Below are 17,591 nucleotides of genomic sequence, written 5' to 3'. Positions count from 1 at the left end.
ATAGCCCTCATAATGATCTACTGATTCTCACTAGATTTTTGGGTCCAAGTGCAACAAGTGAATAGCTTATAGGTGTTAGGACATTTTAGCTATCTCAAAATAAATAATCATAACCATCTGCCCCATTCTTGCCCTCCCTAATCTTTTACCTTTTCTCATCGTCGAACCGATTCGCAAGAATATAATCGCTACTTTTGAGCCGTAGGACAGGCAAATTAACCAAGCTCGAAGTGCCTGCGCAAGTGAATTCACCCAAGAAGCGCATAGCATCCCACAACGACACTGTCCGATGAAAGCAGTAACAAACGGTGTCGTAATTTCATGGCTATGGAGATGCAGAAACCGACTATAAACATCAATGCCGAGACTCTGCATCGAATTACAAGTGGCCTACATTTTGGAGCACGAGTTCACTGTAATTACCTGAGGGCTGTGCTGAGGCCAGAGGACATCAGATGCATCTTCTCAGCCACAAGGCATTATGGCAGATCAGGAAAAAGGACATATGAATCAGAAAATTGTCAGGACATAGTTACAATACCAAGGATATGATTTGTCCACAGTTGTTCAGAAGAAGAACAGTACAGAAACAAGTGCTCTCAGTAGGAAGCAAATTGCCTGATGACAGCCATCTCCAGTTACATGCAAATATCACATCTTAGGGATGTAACAAATCTTTAGTCACTGCAGAAAGCCTAAGACTCCTAAGACAAGATGCAGGGTTACGGATATGAATTCCAACAGTAATTGCACTTAAAAGAAAGATTGTGTACGGTTGGGCTCGCGATACGTCTTCATAAAAGTAGGATTTTAACCACAACAAACTTGTTCATGAGCAGCAATACTCTAGATTGTAGAGAAAAAGCAGCAGAAGCATGAATGCGATATTTTTCTCACTATATCATTGGTGTCCCATGTTAGTGTAGCAAATTTTAAGTAAGTAGCCTTCAATGTCGAGCACAAGGCTTAAAGAGGAAAACTTGTGCCACAAAATAAGTACACCAAACTCTGACAAAGTTTAGTCAAAGTTCTGTTGACCGATACCATCTTAGAAAGTTCATTGCCACAAACGTTTTAATCTAAGAAAAATTCACATCCGCTGACCAAGAGTAGTTCAATTGGCGATTCTTATCAAAGGATATTCTCGAGTATCTAATGCCAAGCATCATCAAATTCTGATGATGAAATTCGGTATCCACAAAACTAGTAAACAGTAAGAAATGAAATCCAATCTTCAAGCTGCTGACTTCACAGTCGAGTTTCATTACAACCCAGCTGAGACATTTTAATCTCAAATTATAGCAGTAGCATCTAAAAAATCTGCTATTTTTGCTATTTGAACATGCAGTCAAAAAGAAGAGCCATTACATGATCTTCGACTACCAGGTCCAGAACTCCAATTTCTGTACCTGATATAAATAGCTAAAATACCTAGAGGACAACCTAATCAAAGACTAACAACGTCAGACCCTGCCAAAGCAGTCACAACAATTGTAATATACCTCACACTTTAGTTGGTTAAAAAAAAAAAAAAAAGCTTAGAACTGCAGTATAGACTGAACCGCTGTCTGTTGTTACTTCAACTCCTGTACATTCTTGGGTAGTAGAGAGCGGACCTGTGTATGAATGTATGCAACTGCAATTGCGAAGGACTGCAGAGCTGACAGAGTTGATTGAAAATGTACAACATACAAACTGTCACTCACATTTGTCACCCTTAAGGTGGGGAGGCAATGCTCCGAACCCTGCAACAACGAGGGCAACAACCGTTACAACTGTGCAAGACAGGCAAGACTCCAAACATAGAAAGCTTTCTCAGTCAATATGTAGCAGCAAGCTCACTAAACCCACTTGCTTAAGCTGCTAATTCTGTCAAAAAGATGTCAGTCGGAATGTTAAAATGTTGTAAAAGTATAAAGCATGCGCGTCCACCTGTTTGTAAAGATCGAATTCTTTGCACTTTCCTTGCACTTCCTCTTGCAGCAAAATCTCTTCCTTGTTTGATGCGCTGTTCAGTATAGTGAGCGGACACCCCAGGTCCCACCCACCACAATCGCAACGTCCATTGGACCTCCATCTCTCTATAAGACTAGAAGGGCCAGCATTCGGGATTCTTGGACCACCATGGATACCTGCTGAGATTATAACATCCATACTAGTTGAGCTATGGCCTCTGTTTTGAGTGCGACGTTGAGAGGGTGGTGAGGGTCTTGGGGAATCAAGGTTCTGACTGTGTCCAAACTTATTAAGAAATTTCAATCCCCAGCCTCCTGCATGCTCCATTTTATCTTCTTTGACGTGCTCCTTTGTGACAATGGCCGCCAACTCAAGGTTCTTAGGAAGATAGCATACCCGAATATCATTACCAGAATCAACCTTATTGGAGATATCCTTACATTTATTAGAGCACTGATTTTCCAAAATGAAACTAGCTCCCCCAAATGTTGGAATACTCACTTGCCTGTGCATTTGGCCGTTCTTGAAAACTTCCATCACCTTCTTCGACAAACTCTTGTATTTTGTCAGGTTCTTGCTTGAAGGTTCGGTCTCTCCACCTCCCGCATAATTTTCACAACCATATAGAACAAACTCAGTCTCATTGATCTTTGAATCGTTCTGACAACAAATGACTCTCCTCGATACCTTCAATATACCAACAACCGGGTTCTCCCCACGACAGACCGCGTTTTCCTTTTGACCTTGAATTTTGGAATAGAAAGAGTACATATAACCTGGCGTCTCTAAAGCAGACGAAACCTTTGCGAGATCAGCAATATACAGTTCTGTCTGATCACCCAAAGAGAAAACAAAATGTGGAATGCCACCGTTCCATGTGCAATGCAGCATTCCTTGAGACACAGAAGCAGCAGGAGAAGAACAGCAAGATGAGTAGGATGAGGAAGAGGATAGTTCGGAACTCATGGAGTTCACACTTGACATCGAAAAGAATCTCATGTGCTTTGCCTCTGGTTCACAATCAAATGAACCCGAATTTGGCATTTCCTTCTCTAGCTTCTGTGATGAACAGATGCTCAACTGGTTTGACAAACTCGTGTCATGACACAAACGATCCTTAACCACATCTACGTTAGATCTTCTAAAGTGAGCTCCACATTCAAGGGCACTAATCCGGTGCATTAAAGGGCTATTCATTATATTAAGCATGCTTTCGCTCCCCATAATTGAACCTAGAATCCAACCGCCAGCAAGGCTCTCATCTCCGTCTGCAGCCCCAATTACCAACGAGCGAGCAAAAGCAAACTTGGTAAAATCACTGGCATTCTCATTCAATACGTTACCCAAATTCAAGCCATTGGACAAGATACCCCTCATCGAAGCACTCAAATTCAAAGAGATGTTGCATGATGCGGCTTTCAATGCCCTGAGATGTATTGCCTCAAGGCAATTTCGAAGATACTTCTCATCTAGACTCAGCAAATGCTTTGGAATCGAATTATCTCGGCTACAGAAGCCTCGGATAGTTGGGCTTTTTAGGCATCTTTTGCCGCTTCTTGATTTCCTGACATTTAACACTAGAGACTGGTTTTGATTCACACTTCCCATTGAATCCAAAGAAGCTTGCTCCAGTGATTTATATGACGAGTTCTGATTCTCCTTGTCACCTCTGCAAGCTTTTGCACGAGCATCTTCCATATTGCGCCTCCAAATAAAATACCCACATCAACAATGTAAAACTCAACGTTTCCTCTTTGGCCTCCAGAAATTTGAAGCAAACCTGCCAAGTAGTTGCATCACATGAATCTCTGTCTTGTGAGAGCCAATACGAAAAACAAACTGACTAGTTCACGACACGATGGAGTAAGTTTCATTACAACGGAGCAGCAAAGCAACAGTGAACCAAATTCAACATTCTGACACCGCGCATTCTCTTAAACTCCGATACATTATCACGAGGACACACATCTAGTTGCTTCATATCATACGAAGAATGCAAGACGGGACGCCGTACATAACTTCAATGGAAAATGCAGCTCCCACAACATCAAACCAATTCAGTTCCTTAAAGCTGAAGTGATCCAACACCACGAGGTTCCACTCCAGATCAGTCTCTAACGCTTAGCCAGATTCAATCTTTCCGTCTCTACTTTACCTTTTCACATGTAAAAAACCCCACATCCACAAGACCCACTCGATTGTAAACGTCAAAAGAAAAACAGTTCCAACCCCATTTGACCCACAAAGTCGCAATATCCCCACCAAGAAACCTAACAAACAAAGACCCAGCAAAAAGTTGCAAACTACCATAATCATCACATCACCGAAAAGGGAAGCAAAAAAAAAAAAAACCGACCCGTTGTTTCCTTACCTGAAGAAACGGATCCAAGAACGAATGACCCTCCAGCTCACACCAAAGTAGGCATCATCTTTCTTGAAATTCCCAGCATCAAATCCCCCCAAGTTTCGAGCTTTTCTCTTCACCGAACACAAAAAAAAATGGGGAGAAAAACCAAGAGACTGCGACAGAGATGGGGAAAGGAGACGAACATGTGCCCGAAAAAGCTTCAAAAGCAGAGAGAACGAACCCGAGAAGAAGAGAGGAACGAAAAAAAAGAAAGAGTCATGTGCAAATTGACTAATCCAGGTTCGTGCTCTAACCCCGACTGGTACTGCTGGCTTAGGGACAGGGAGTAGAGAGAGAAAGTGAGGGATTAACCGAAATGGAGCGGGAGAGAGAGAAAGAGAGAGGGAGAGGGAGGAGGTGGAATGGGGCCCATGAGGTGTAGTCGTAAGCCACGTTATGTCGTTGGAAATTTTTGCCAGAACAGGACCAAAACCTGCGGGATTTACATATTTATGGGACCCACGTCACTTAACGAAATTTCCGTGTGATTCTCCCTTTTTCAAAATTTGCCCGAAGTTCTGACCCGGAAAAAAAAAAAATTTTGCCCGAAGCTCAGACAAAAATAAAAAATAAAAACATTTTGCCCGACGCCAAAATAGGGAAAAATTTAAATTGGGGTGTAGGAGGAAAACGACGAGGGAAAGAAGTAGACAAATCGAGTGATCAAATCAATTAGAAAATAAATATCAATTAGAAAATTTGACCCCAAAAAAAAAATCAATTAGAAAATAAATAAAATCGGAGGACATGTGATTGTCTTCATGTGGTGTATCTAAACACGTCCCACAATTTAAATGCTGAATTTAGAGCTTAAGATATTGTACGGTAAATAATTTTGAGTAAGCCATTCTTGGTATTTTCGATATTACTCTCGAAAAAAATATATAATACATAGCGCTCTCTTCCATTCCGTCCTCAAAATTTTTCTCCAATTCTGCTTTTTTGCTCGATAAAGATGGGGAAATCGTTAAAATTATTTAGTTACATAGATATATTTTTTTTTAAAAAAAATTACACAAGAAAACCTACGGCAATACACCAAATGAATTTTCACGTGTGGCGAATTGAATCCGAGGTCCGGCCAAGGACAAGCCATGCATGGTAGGATCGGAGGAAGTTCCCAAGTATTATAATTCGGCACGAGATTTTTTCTTTGTCTGTCCTATCTTTAACTCTCCACTCTCTGATTTTTGCTCTGCTTTTTTGCGGAGCGTGAGAGCCGGACCACGCACCCACGTTGCTGGCGTCCCGACCCTTCAATTTGTTCATCGGCAAGGCAGCATGTCTATTGGCGACACGAGATTTCAAGCTCCCAGCAATGCCGCGAGCCGAACATCGATTAATCGGCGGGGCGATTAGGTACTTAAATATCCATTTGATTCGCTGTTCAACTTAAAAGCTTCGATGAATGAATGATTCCACCGGTCTATCTACAAACAGCAAAAACCTAATTATGGCACAAGAACATTAAAGCACCGGAGACAGTTCACGTGCTTTTTGAAAAGGTCAAGAGGACAAAAAAGGAAAATGGACATCCATCTAATCATAAGGATCATCTCATCAAAGTCCCACCATGCGATTGACGTGACTAAACCCCACTTCGTGCCATCGAGATTCTTCCAGTTCCACCCGAAGCCCATCGCCACCAAGTTGGTGACTTGTCCTCGCATATTTTATTTTTTTTTTTCATAATTTGCTTTTGGATCATCTCTTTTTTTTTTTTAAGTGCAGCACATTGATCCAAGATTGGATTCTATTTTGATTCAGAACATGGTGAGGCTCGGTTTATTTTACAAAAAAAAAAATTAAAAAATAATTCTCTAAAAAAAAAAATTAAGTCAACATAATGTGTTTTCCTAGTGAGCGGAAAACATATGATTAAATTTCAAAGAGGCCGGGCTCGGAATCTAGATGCCTAGGAGGGGTGTGCAACGGGAACGGGTAGAATCGGGAATCGGACCGGACCCCTCTTGAAAAAATGGTATTGTTCCCGATTCCAAGGTGAACAGGTCTGGTTCCCGATTTCAAATTTTTAGAACCGGTTTGAACAAGTTCGGTTTCTAGTTTCAAGTGAAGACTCGCTTAGGAATTGGACATGTTTTGAGACCAGTTCTTAGCTACAGTAAAAAAAAATGATTTCTCTAAGTTGAGTCTAACTTTGTCTCACCTTATTTGTTTCTTTTCTATTCTTTTATCGCCTCTCTCTGTTCTTTCAAGCAATGTTTTTATGGATGAATGGAGAATGTAGTTTAAAAATATATTTTGATGAATGAGGAACGGAGTTTTACAATTTACGTTTTATGTTACATGTTTGAATTGTTTATTATTCGTAATCGTATGTGGCTACGTGTTTAAACTTTTCACCATCTATAGTTGTACGTGACCACGTATTTAGTGGATATGGATTTATGCTGATGTTATTTTGCTGTAAAAAATGAAATAAAAAAAAGGTCGAAAAAATAGTTTATTGGGTAGGCCCCGCAACCGAACTCGAAAAACAAGGTTGGTTCTAGAACCGATTCTTGAAAAAAATGATAGATTTCATGTTCAAAAAATTAAGAACCAGTTATAATAGGGTAGGTTATAGGTCTAGAACCTATTCACCCCGGAACCGATCACTCCTAATGCATAGACTCGAGTTGATAAAGGTGGGACACCGGTGCTTGTCCTTGGGACCTTAGTGCCCATGGCCGGGTCCTCGGTGCCCGAGCCTGGGTCCATAGAGATCGGGTTTAATACCCTCATACTTCTGCTCGACACCCTAATGACCCCGCCGGGTCCATAGAGGCCGAACTTGAGACCCCGGTGTCCGTGCCCAAGGTTCCCGACCCCCGCACCTCGACCCGCAAGGCTTAGAACGTCAACACCCATACCTAGGTCCCTAATGCCTAGGCTAGGGTCCCCAAGACCTTAGCGCTCGTGCCCGAGCCTGGATCTATCAAGGCCAACCTAGGACCAAGTTCCCGGAGCTCAAGCCCAAGTCCATCAAGGCCGAGCTCCGGACTCCGACAATTAGGATCACGTTCTTGTGCCCGGAATTGGGTCACCAACGCCCAGGCCTTAGTCCACCGAGGTCGGACGCAAGATCCCAATACTCATGCCTAGTTTTTTGGCTATTCATGCGCAAGTTGCTAGACCCCAAATAGTGTATAGGAAAATCTACACGACAACAAATATTCAGATATCGACCAAACATTGAAAAATACCGTCATCTTCCCGGAAATGACCCCCTCGAAAATATTTTTCTCAAATCAAGCAGAGCCTAAATCCGAACATTTGAATTCCTTATAATCTGGATGTATAAGCTTATAGATTGGAGACGGCAAATTATTTGAATGTAGAACGTCCAACAGATTTGAATATAGGAGAAAACATGCCAGGCAGATTTACTTTGTTAAATTAGATTATATCCAATATTTAAAAGTACACAGTGAATGATAACTCCAGTTAGAATTATAATGCATCAGTTTATCAAATGCTTCTTGTGGGCATCACCAAAAACGGCCAAGCAAAAGAAGTCAGCACACGGTCGGAACAGACGCCGTTGACTTTTGTTGTTCATCTTCGTTTTTTGACTCTCGTGGTCTTCATTGTCCGCACGGTTCTACGAAAAGCCCGTGAAGGACGCAGATAACTCGGAGACGAGAGGACGTGGAGGACCGTCGTCACGTCCTCTTGCTTATTAAATTGCTTGGTTGGTGTCACATAAAAATGTTGTTGGTTTGACGATTCGAAAGTTTTTTTTTTTTTTTTTTTTGAATTCCGTCCTGGAATCGAGGTCGGTTTTATAATGGTTAGGCATTGAATTGTACATGAACTCATCGCACCCGTATCTAGGGGTGAGCGGTTTCAGGTTCCTTACGGGTTCCACTTGGAACCCTGAACCTACTCCGTCGAACAGGTTCCTCATTTTTTGGAACCTAGAACCTACCCGTCATACTTTGGAACCTAGAACCTACCATATCACAAAGTTCTAGGGTCGGTTCCAGGTACCCGAGAACCTATCAAATTTTTTATTTTATTTTATTTTTTCATTTTTAGTTAAGCAAAATGAGAGTGAACGCTATAACATCTAAGAGAAAGCAGAAGTGAGTAATTTTAAATTCCGTACAAGTTATATTTAGAATCTGAAATCAATCAATTGGAATACGTTTTATTATTTTTTAGAACCCGAAACCTAAAAATTTGTTTAGCTCCAGATTAGACACTCATCATTGGATGCCATAGAACATTATAGGATCGTGCAAAAATATATACCAAGAAAAATATATAAATTTATTTTAGGATCTAAGGTCTAGATTCCGGGTTCCGGATAGTGGAACTTAGAACCTACCCGTTTGAACAGGTTCCTCAATTTTTAGAACCCGGAACCTACCCAGCATACCTTGGAACCTGGAACCGGGAACCAGGTAGGATCCTACGAGTTCCGGTTTTAGGTTCTCGGTTCTACCCTAAAACCATGCTCACCCCTACCCGCATCAACCGTTGTTTTCGATGTTTAGGAATGAATCTTACCGTCATTTGATGAAGATTACATCAGGAGCATAGGTCGCGGCACCGGTACTAGTTTTCCTTTCTTATCATCTCTTTTCTGCTTCAATTTTCTGCTTCAATGAGGCCTGCGCTATGACCAAAAAAAAAAAAAAATGAGGCCTGCGCACTTCTAAAAAGATTATGAGGATCGATGGCGCGATGCGCATCGACCATGCAGTTTTGTAGCTAATGTATAAATAATGTTTTGAAGATCGAAACATGCCTCGTTAAATGTGCTTAACGGACGCTCCGGAGGCATTCGTTAACGAGCCTCGTCGAAAATTTTCCGGCTTTTTGTTGGGTGTGTGACGATGCACGGTCTCGAGCTCGTTGGGCCGGCTCAAAACCTTTTACGGGTTTGGGCCGGCCCAAACAGCACAAGACGAAGGAAGGCTCCCGACCTTGACCTCAAGAGGACCATTTGATGCTTTACGTCGGTAAACGAGGAACGAGCATTAGTGGGCCGTGCAACCTAATGGACCGTGAGCCTAATGGGTCATGCAAGTTCAGCCCAATGAAAAGGACAGTGCATGGCAGCCCGCCCACAGTTGCTGGTCCCCGAAGCGAGGCCCAATGAGAAGGGTGAAAATTGTTCATACCAGGCCCAGCATCCACTCTTCCCTTGAAACAATTAAAATTTCAAATAAGTACCTAATGTGTATTTATTTTTTCAAAGAAGGCCCCCAATTATTTCAGATAAGGATATGAAGTGCCTCTATTATTAAAAAAAAATGGCATGATCAATGGTACTTTCGTACTTACTTCTTCTTTTTTTCCTTCCTTTTCGCGGGTGGCCGGCCATACTAGTCACCGGCTAGGGCTAGGCGAGGCGAGGGTCACCCCTCTCGGAGCCGGTTAGGGCCGCAACCCTCTCCAGCCACAACAAAGAAAGAAAAAAATAAAAAATAAAAAATAAATAAATAAAAAGTAAAAAAGAGAATGTCCTTGGTCGGATCATTTTTCAAAACAATGAGATCACATAATGCCCTTATTTGAAACAAGATTAACTTAATACCCTCTTATTTGGAATTTCTCCCAAATCTTAATTATCTGCTGCAAAAGCAAGATAGCAACATTTTCTTTCCTCCGACTTTCTCTCCTTCTCAAAGATCATTCATTTTCAGCAATTCCAATTTTCGAAAAATTATTTACCTCATTTAAGAAATTAGGCAAAGTAATTTGTTAGAACTGCTGTCGAGATTTGGTAACTACGGACGTTCTCGAATGCCCTTGAAAGTTGTAGTTTACAAAATGATTCTCATTACCATCACGCCATCTCGTTGACAGCAAATATCCGACTCCTAGTCAAATATCATGCTTGGAGAAAGGGACAACAATAAAGAAGAATTGCTTTGAAATTGACGGTCCACATGCGTAACGAGTGTGAACGGACCAAGATCCCCTTGACCGGCACGTTCGAGTTTCGACAAGAAAGCACCGCGTGTCGCAACTGAAACAGCACACTCGTCGAAACATAAAATGCGTCAGAAAGAAAACAAAAATTATAAACAGATAATGAAATTCAAATGAGTGATCCTAATTCCCAACCGGAGAGCGAAAACGATACGAGAAATTTCACATTATATTCTCGTAATAAGCGGGGAAATGTACCTCAAAGTCATAAATTATTCCGTTGAATGCAAATTCGATCTTAAATCTTTTAACCGGACTAATTTAGCCATAAATCTATTACAGTGATACCAATTCATCCATCCGACTATTTTGGCCAAAAATTGCTCACATATAGATACCGACGTCTTAAGTGATAAGATCGGTGCTGACGTGTACATATTTTTTCTTTCTTTTTTTCTTTTGGTCGAGAACCGTCGTCACTTCAATACCGGTCGTGCCACGTAGGAAGGTCGGCATCCATATAAGTGATTTCCAGTCAAATTAGTCTAATGTACTTAATTGATACCAATGCAATAGATTTAAGATTAAATTGATCAAATTAAACGATTTGTTACTAAATTAATATCAATATAATATATTTAATTTTTTTTTATACTTTTTCCCGTAATTCACGTCACTCATATTCACTCCCTCCGTCAATTCCCGAATATAAGTTTTTAATAATAGCATCTAATGAAATTGCATCGCCATGGTACGACTGGTTGAACTTCGATGCGCGCGCTCTCTCTCTCTCTCTCTAGCAACGTAGAACACAATCTTTGGTATTGCATCAGCAAGTACGTCATGGCGACGTCGACTCTTACGCTTGTGAAGTTTCTGGCGGTGGAGCGACTAACTCGCCCGCACGACATATCGATTGGCATTGGTTCTCAGTAATTTCGTTTTCCGACTGAACCCGGGCTTCCTTTGGGAAATGATACATCCTCCTCGCCAAACGGAAATGGAAGATCAACAGAGGTTACAAACCGAACACGACCATTAGTAACAAGCTTCAGTCCCATCTACCCTCCCCGCGTTATCTCATCTCCGAAAAAAGTTACCGACGGTCTTGTTGGCCGTCGGATCCTAACTTGTCAACGTCAAGTTAATTAGCCGGATCATATGTCTCGTCGGTCGGTCGGTCGGTCGTCTGGCTTGAGACACGCCAACGTCGATCGTTTGATTTTAGAGCCGTAAATTTGCTGGGATTTTCCTCGTGGCATCGTAGACTCGTGCTTCAAAAGGCCGGCCCTATGTTACCCTCTCCATTGATCACGACTTGGCAGGAAATTTGTATTCAACTATCGAATCTCCTGAGACATATTTATGAAATGCACCAGATTGACATAGTCATCTATTAGCTGTATCGCGACCCACGTCTCAATAGGCCAACTGGATTGAATGTTATAATTCAAATAGAACATTTCCGGACCGAAGTTAAACCTGGTCAAGCCTTCTTATCCTTTTTTCCACTAATAAAGGAAAATTGAATCCGCCTTGACAAAGGGACAATTCCAAAAAAGGGAATTTAATTGCCCTCATTTTCTTAGATAAGAACATGAAGTGCCCTCATTGTCTCGAAGAAAAGCTTGAAGTGCACATTATTTTAAACAAGGGACTAAAATGACTATATTAGTCTAAAAAAAGGGCTTGAATTACTTTAGTTATGGGCATTTTGGTAATTTACTATTTTATTCTATTTTTCCTTTTTTTTTTTTTTAAGATATTATATATAAAAAAAAACAAAGAACACAGTTTGTGACCGCCGGGGTCGTCGGCACCTCGGCAAGGGCCGCAACCCCCATCTAGATCCGGGCCGGGGTTGGCGGCCGAGGGCCGCAGCTATCGGCCGGGACCCGTCCGAGGTGGGTTGCGCCGTTGTTGACACCTAATTTTGGTGGTCCGGTATTTTATTTTGTCTATCTTATTTTATTTTATTTTATTTTTCTTTCGTTTAGAATATTGTCTAATTGGTCAATTATATATATATATATATTTTCCATGTGTTTTATATATATACATATATGTGCTCTCTTATTTCTATTCCCAAAATGAAAAATATATATCTTAAAATTCTTTTAAGAAAAAATCATTAAATTAAAAAAAAATAATAATAAAAAATAAAAAATCTGATCCAGCTGAATCACTCGAGCCCGCACCAGCTAAAAATTGGCCTATTGGACCAACCCACGTGCGCGCCCGGCTGGGCCGTCTCCATTTCCTTTTCCCACGCGAAACAAGCCCATGCGACGCAGGCCCAACTGCTTCGATTTTTTTTTTTCCTTCCCGTCTAAGCCCGGGTGAATGGCCCGATTCTTTTTATATTATTATTATTATTATTATTATTATCTTATTTTTATTTTTCCTTTAGCCCACGCGTGAGCAGCTCCCTCATTATTAGCATTAATTCACCTGCACACACACTCACGTCACTACAATTTTCACCACACACTTCACGTGCTAATCACCTACCCACGTCTACATCATCCGTTTTTCACTCCTGTCCACACAAGCAAGCTTGCCGAAGGAGGCAAAACTTGCATAAAAGAAGGAGAGGAGGGCAGGCTTTGGGTTCGGCTTCAGGAAGGAGGTTCCGTTCGGCGACCAAAAAAAAAAATGGAGAAGAAATAGTGAAAAGGGTGAGAAAGTTGGAGCTGTAGGTTCGGCCAGAGACAGGTTAGAGGGAGATAAAGTGCAGGGATTCAAGGGAGAATCGTGAGAGCTCCTGTGAAATTGATTGAAGTTCATCCCTCTCCGTTTCGCCGACCAGGTAAATTTGTTGCTTAGCTCTTCCCTGTAGCATTTTATACCAACCAAAGTTTTTGCCTATATTTGTATAGTGTCTTCATGCGTGAATATTATGGGTGTCCACTTTTGAGCTTGGTTGTCTTCTTATGCTCTCAAAAGCCCCACGTCCCCACTAGTTTAGTATTTCCCCATTAGTTGCTGGCATGTCTACTTGTTAGTTTTCCTTGTGCGAGTTTGCGCACTCTTTTCGGTGATGTGGGTCTGGAGTTTGGTTTAGCGGCAGTCTGGTTCCTCTTGCGTTGGCGGCAACCGAACCATTTTTGAGTCGCCTCTGTTAGACGGTCGGCCGTTGTGGGTTGGCTACGTCAGTCATTGAGAAGAGTCTAGATCGTGGAAAATTGTCTTAGACAAGGAGCAGCTTGTCATTGGACTGTTACCATCTTGGAGGGTCACTGCACGCCCCATTCTTGGAGATTGACGTAAAGATAGAACGCACGATGAGGAAAAAGCAAATGGCCAGTCGAGAGGATCGTTGCTTTGAGCTCGATGTGGTGAAGATTTGGACGATGTTACTTCTGCAACCCTTGAGGGTGAACGTGGGGAGTCGCACTTAGGCGTTGGGTTGGCGGCTGGGAGACCTTTGGTGAGCGTGCCTGACCGACGACCAGACCAAACCGGTTCGGGTTGAGTTGGTACAGAAGTGAATAGAGGCGACGCGAGTCCGAACGAAGGCGACGCGAGTCCGAACGAAGTCTACGCGAGTCCGAACGATGGCAACGCGAAGGTGGACGAAAGCGACTCGAGTTTGGGCTGAGGCAACAGAGACGACTCGAGAAGTTGATGGCGTCACCGACCGAGTTGCAGAGACAGGCGAACCGAAGCTTCACCAGATGCAGCGGAATGGAGACCGTTTTTCAACGTCACAGTCTTGAAGTTCGGTGAACAGAATCGGCGTCCAGTAGGTCCGGCAGTCGCGACTTGGCGGCGGAGCGACGGAAGAGTTCTGGGCGGTGCAGCGGCAAGACGGGCGAAGGTTGATGGCGTCAGGTTTTGGTCACAGTGTCGCGGTGCAGAGGAGGGGCGTGAGAAGAAGAAGACGATGAATAGTACTCGTGAAACCATTTCACGTTTTTTGTAGTCTGAGTGGGCTGGCTTGGGTGAAATGAAGAGATTGGGCTGGGAAATATAAAAAATGAGAAAAAGAAGAGAGGAATGGGCTGGCGTTAAAGAAAAATAAAAGGAGAAGAGGAGTTGGGCTGAAGATGAAGGAGTGGGCTGGCGTGGAAAAAGAAAAGAAAAAGGGGAAAGATGGGCTTGTGTTAGAATCAGGCCCAAGACGAGTTGAAGGCTGAAGAAGAAGGGCTAAGGCTGAATCGGGTGGGCTGCTCCAAAGAGAGGAGACTAGGCCCGCGTGGGCTGCTTGAGCGGGCTGGCTGAGAAGAAAAAGAGAAGGGGCTGGGCCTGTGTTGGAGTCGGGCCCGAAGTGAAGAGAAAAGGGAGAGGAGATTGGGCGAGTGGGCCTGAGCTTCTTTTTTGCAATCAGGCCCGGTTCGGGTCCTTTCTCCCGCGGACCGGACCGGGCCCGACGACCTGATCCAGGTCCGGGTCCGAGGACCTGACCCCGACCCGGTTCCCTTTAATAAAATATTAATAAAAAAATAAAAAAAATCAATAAATCAATAAATAAATAGAAATTCAAAAAAAAAATCATAAAAATTTCAGAAAATTAAAAAAAATGTTTTCTTTGACCTTTTTACCCTTAATGTGAATCTTTAAGCCTCGAATTGGCGTTGATTGAAGATCGATATCCAATCCGGCCTGATAACTGTTGTAATTCGACTTTCGAGTCGAAATTGTTTGTTTAAATATCGTCATCATAGATTTGGTCTGCATGTGCTTATCCTAATCTTTATTTGGCATATTTACCCGATTAAGTGTTTAAAAACACTGTCTTTTGAAAAATTGCCCGTTAATCGCTTTCCCTATATGTTAGGTTAAGGATAAATAGGTAATTGCACGAAATGATAGAAAAACATTATGCATGATCATTTAGTATTTGGTTAGATACCCGATAAGCTTAAAATGATATGCGGAATGTGTGGTCACCTTAGGAAATGTCAACTGGTTAGGTACCGAAAGGGCGCTAATTATCTAGTTAGCGTAAACAAGTCCCCGAATCTAGAAGCTCTGGTTGCGTAGGAATCGAGATAACCCTCCCGTGTCTCGATTGGTTTCTAGCCGACCCCAATAGGCTAGTGGCGACTCTTAATAGCATTTTAATTTGCTAATCGGTAAAAAGAAATCCAATGTCACGCGAGATAGGACTTGGGGAGAGTCCAAGCCATTGATCGATGGCAATACCTCTAAACCCCGCCGGACCCTCGTGGGAGGCCGAAGGCGAGGTCGCGACAGCCGTCTAACTTGCTCTGGTCCCGGCCAGACCTAGGCATGGGCCTGCTGGCCCTCGCATGTGGTCGGAGGGGTCGCCCGCCCTTGTTGAGGCGCCGATGATCCCGAAGGCCATAGCCGTTGCCCCATCAATGATGGGGTGGCGGCCAGTTCTCCCGCCCGTGTTCTTCTTCTTATTCTTTTTAATTTATGTTTTTTGTTTTTTTAAATTTAATTTAACAAAAAGTTAGATTAAAATTATATTTTTACAAAATGCCTTAATCAGCCAAAAACTTCGACCGGTCAGCCGATCAACGAGGTCAAATCCTTATTTTAAACAACCATAGCCACTTTAGGCCTTTCTTTGAGATAATAATGGTACTTCTGGCTCTTATTTAAAATAAAATCTACTTCAAATTCAAGTCCATATTTGACAAAAATGAGAGCAATTAGGACCAATTTTTTGGAATTTTCCCGTTAATAAATGACAATCAGAACAAGTCAAGACGATGTCGTGGCAATCGCACCGCCGGCACGGACAGCCACGACCCCATTTGAAACTCGGACTCGGGGAAGAAACTCGTATCCTAGAGGAAAAAGAGATTTTTGTCATCGCATGTTTTGGAGCCGCCGAGGAGATTTGTCCAACGTAGTATCAAATGCTATGCGGCTACGCCACCTGTAAAAACCTTTTTGCTTTGTCCAACGGAGTATCAAGTGCATTAAAATTGCCAATGGTTTGGTCTTCCGCATTTAGCATTTTCAGGCTACCCCACTGACCAAAAATGACATTTCCCTAAGATGAAAATCCTATTCTTATGCAATTTGCAATGCTATCTTCTTCTCCCTCTTGGAAATATGAAATTCTGAACAACCGAGCCCCATTGCTTTCCCAGGAACAGCGTGCCCTACCATGTTGTTGGACGGTCCAGACACTCATTTAAGAAGAAGAACAACAAGCATTAAGATCAAAAGAAAGCTGCACTGACCAGAGGAAGAGTGGTAGTTGGAAGAATAAGTTAATTTTTTTTTTCAAAGTGTTGTTGTCTTTATTCTAGGAGTTGACCTAATTTATTAGCTGTGGAGACTAGTGACCCTTTTGGAAAAATGCCTATAAATACTCTCTTGCATCTTTACGTGACTTTGTGCTCTTCGGTTTGAGTGTCCGGAGGGAGAGAAGCTATCCACTTGCATTAGTTTACTACTTCCTCATTGCTCAAACTCAAATTGACATGATCTTGAACCATCTTTTCTATTGCTGATAAACCCTTTACGGCTCTAACATTTTGTTGTAAGGAGCTTTCCATTCCCATATACTTGGCCGGCTCGTCATGAGGTTTTCCATGGTGATGTGCAAACCGACGGCACAGCCCTTGCTCGACGCAGCGGGCCTGGTCCGAAGGTCGGAAATGGACTTTCTGATCCCTTGGCGTCGGAAGGAGAAGGTCGTGCTGATATTAGGTGCGACCGGGACCGGCAAGTCTAGGCTCTCCATCGACATCGCGTCCCGTTTCCCCGTCGAGATCGTGAACTCTGACAAAATCCAAGCGCACAAGGGGCTTGATGTCGTCACCAACAAGATCACCGAGGTGGAGCAATGCGGCATCCCCCACCATCTTCTTGGGACGATCCCTCCCGATGCGGACTTCACGGCATCGGACTTTTGCGACTCTGCACTGCTTGCCATCGAGTCAATTAGGGCCCGTGGCAACACCCCTGTTATTGTCGGAGGCTCGAATTCATACATTGAGGCCTTGATCACGGACGGTGATTACCGGTTTCAATCAAAGTACGAATGCTGCTTCCTATGGGTCGACACGGCCATGCACGTGTTGCACTCATTCGTGTCTAAGCGGGTCGATAAGATGGTCGAGAGGGGAATGGTCGAAGAGGCGAGGAACTTCTTTGATCCCGACGCGGAATACTCAAGGGGAATCTGGCGCGCCATCGGGGTTCCTGAACTGGACTTCTTCTTCCGTACCGAGAAGTTCTTGGACCTACAAGCCCGTGCTCGGTTGCTCGAAGAAGCGATAGAGGAAATCAAGAACAACACGTGCAAATTGGCATACCGCCGATTGGAGAAGATCCACAGGCTCCGTAACCTGAAGGGTTGGAATCTGCACAGGATGGATGCGAGACCATCTTAATTTCCTCTATCCAACTGGCG

General features: G+C 42.9%; 2 protein-coding genes across 2 annotated transcripts; one reads left to right on the top strand and one right to left on the bottom strand.

Annotated features, from left to right (window-relative positions):
- Window positions 1–1,207: 1,207 nt before the first annotated feature.
- LOC115743385 lies at window positions 1,208–4,671 on the bottom strand. The gene is made up of 3 exons (XM_030678137.2): window positions 4,328–4,671; window positions 1,933–3,736; window positions 1,208–1,745 (listed from the first exon to the last, which is right to left on the bottom strand). Exons 2-3 carry the CDS (start codon window positions 3,652–3,654, stop codon window positions 1,575–1,577), a joined length of 1,893 nt encoding a protein of 630 aa, XP_030533997.1. The 5' UTR covers window positions 3,655–3,736; window positions 4,328–4,671; the 3' UTR covers window positions 1,208–1,574.
- Window positions 4,672–5,269: 598 nt separating this feature from the next.
- LOC115743278 (adenylate isopentenyltransferase 3, chloroplastic-like) lies at window positions 5,270–17,571 on the top strand. The gene is made up of 2 exons (XM_030678004.2): window positions 5,270–5,274; window positions 16,724–17,571. Exon 2 carries the CDS (start codon window positions 16,756–16,758, stop codon window positions 17,569–17,571), a length of 816 nt encoding a protein of 271 aa, XP_030533864.2. The 5' UTR covers window positions 5,270–5,274; window positions 16,724–16,755.
- The last annotated feature ends 20 nt before the right edge of the window (window positions 17,572–17,591 follow it).

This window comes from Rhodamnia argentea, chromosome 1, assembly GCF_020921035.1.
Source record: "Rhodamnia argentea isolate NSW1041297 chromosome 1, ASM2092103v1, whole genome shotgun sequence".
NCBI classification, from domain to species: Eukaryota; Viridiplantae; Streptophyta; class Magnoliopsida; order Myrtales; family Myrtaceae; genus Rhodamnia; species Rhodamnia argentea.
The sequence above is the reverse complement of the archived record's forward strand: the minus strand, read 5'-3'. Positions and strand labels throughout refer to the sequence as shown.

Bases quoted from the DNA above. Each gene is read 5' to 3' on its own strand.
- LOC115743278 (XM_030678004.2), top strand. From the start codon at position 16,756: ATGAGGTTTTCCATGGTGATGTGCAAACCGACGGCACAGCCCTTGCTC.
- LOC115743385 (XM_030678137.2), bottom strand. From the start codon at position 3,654: ATGGAAGATGCTCGTGCAAAAGCTTGCAGAGGTGACAAGGAGAATCAG. The intron at 1,746-1,932 runs GTGGACGCGCAT...TCGTTGTTGCAG, and splicing joins AATTCGATCTTTACAAACAG to GGTTCGGAGCATTGCCTCCC.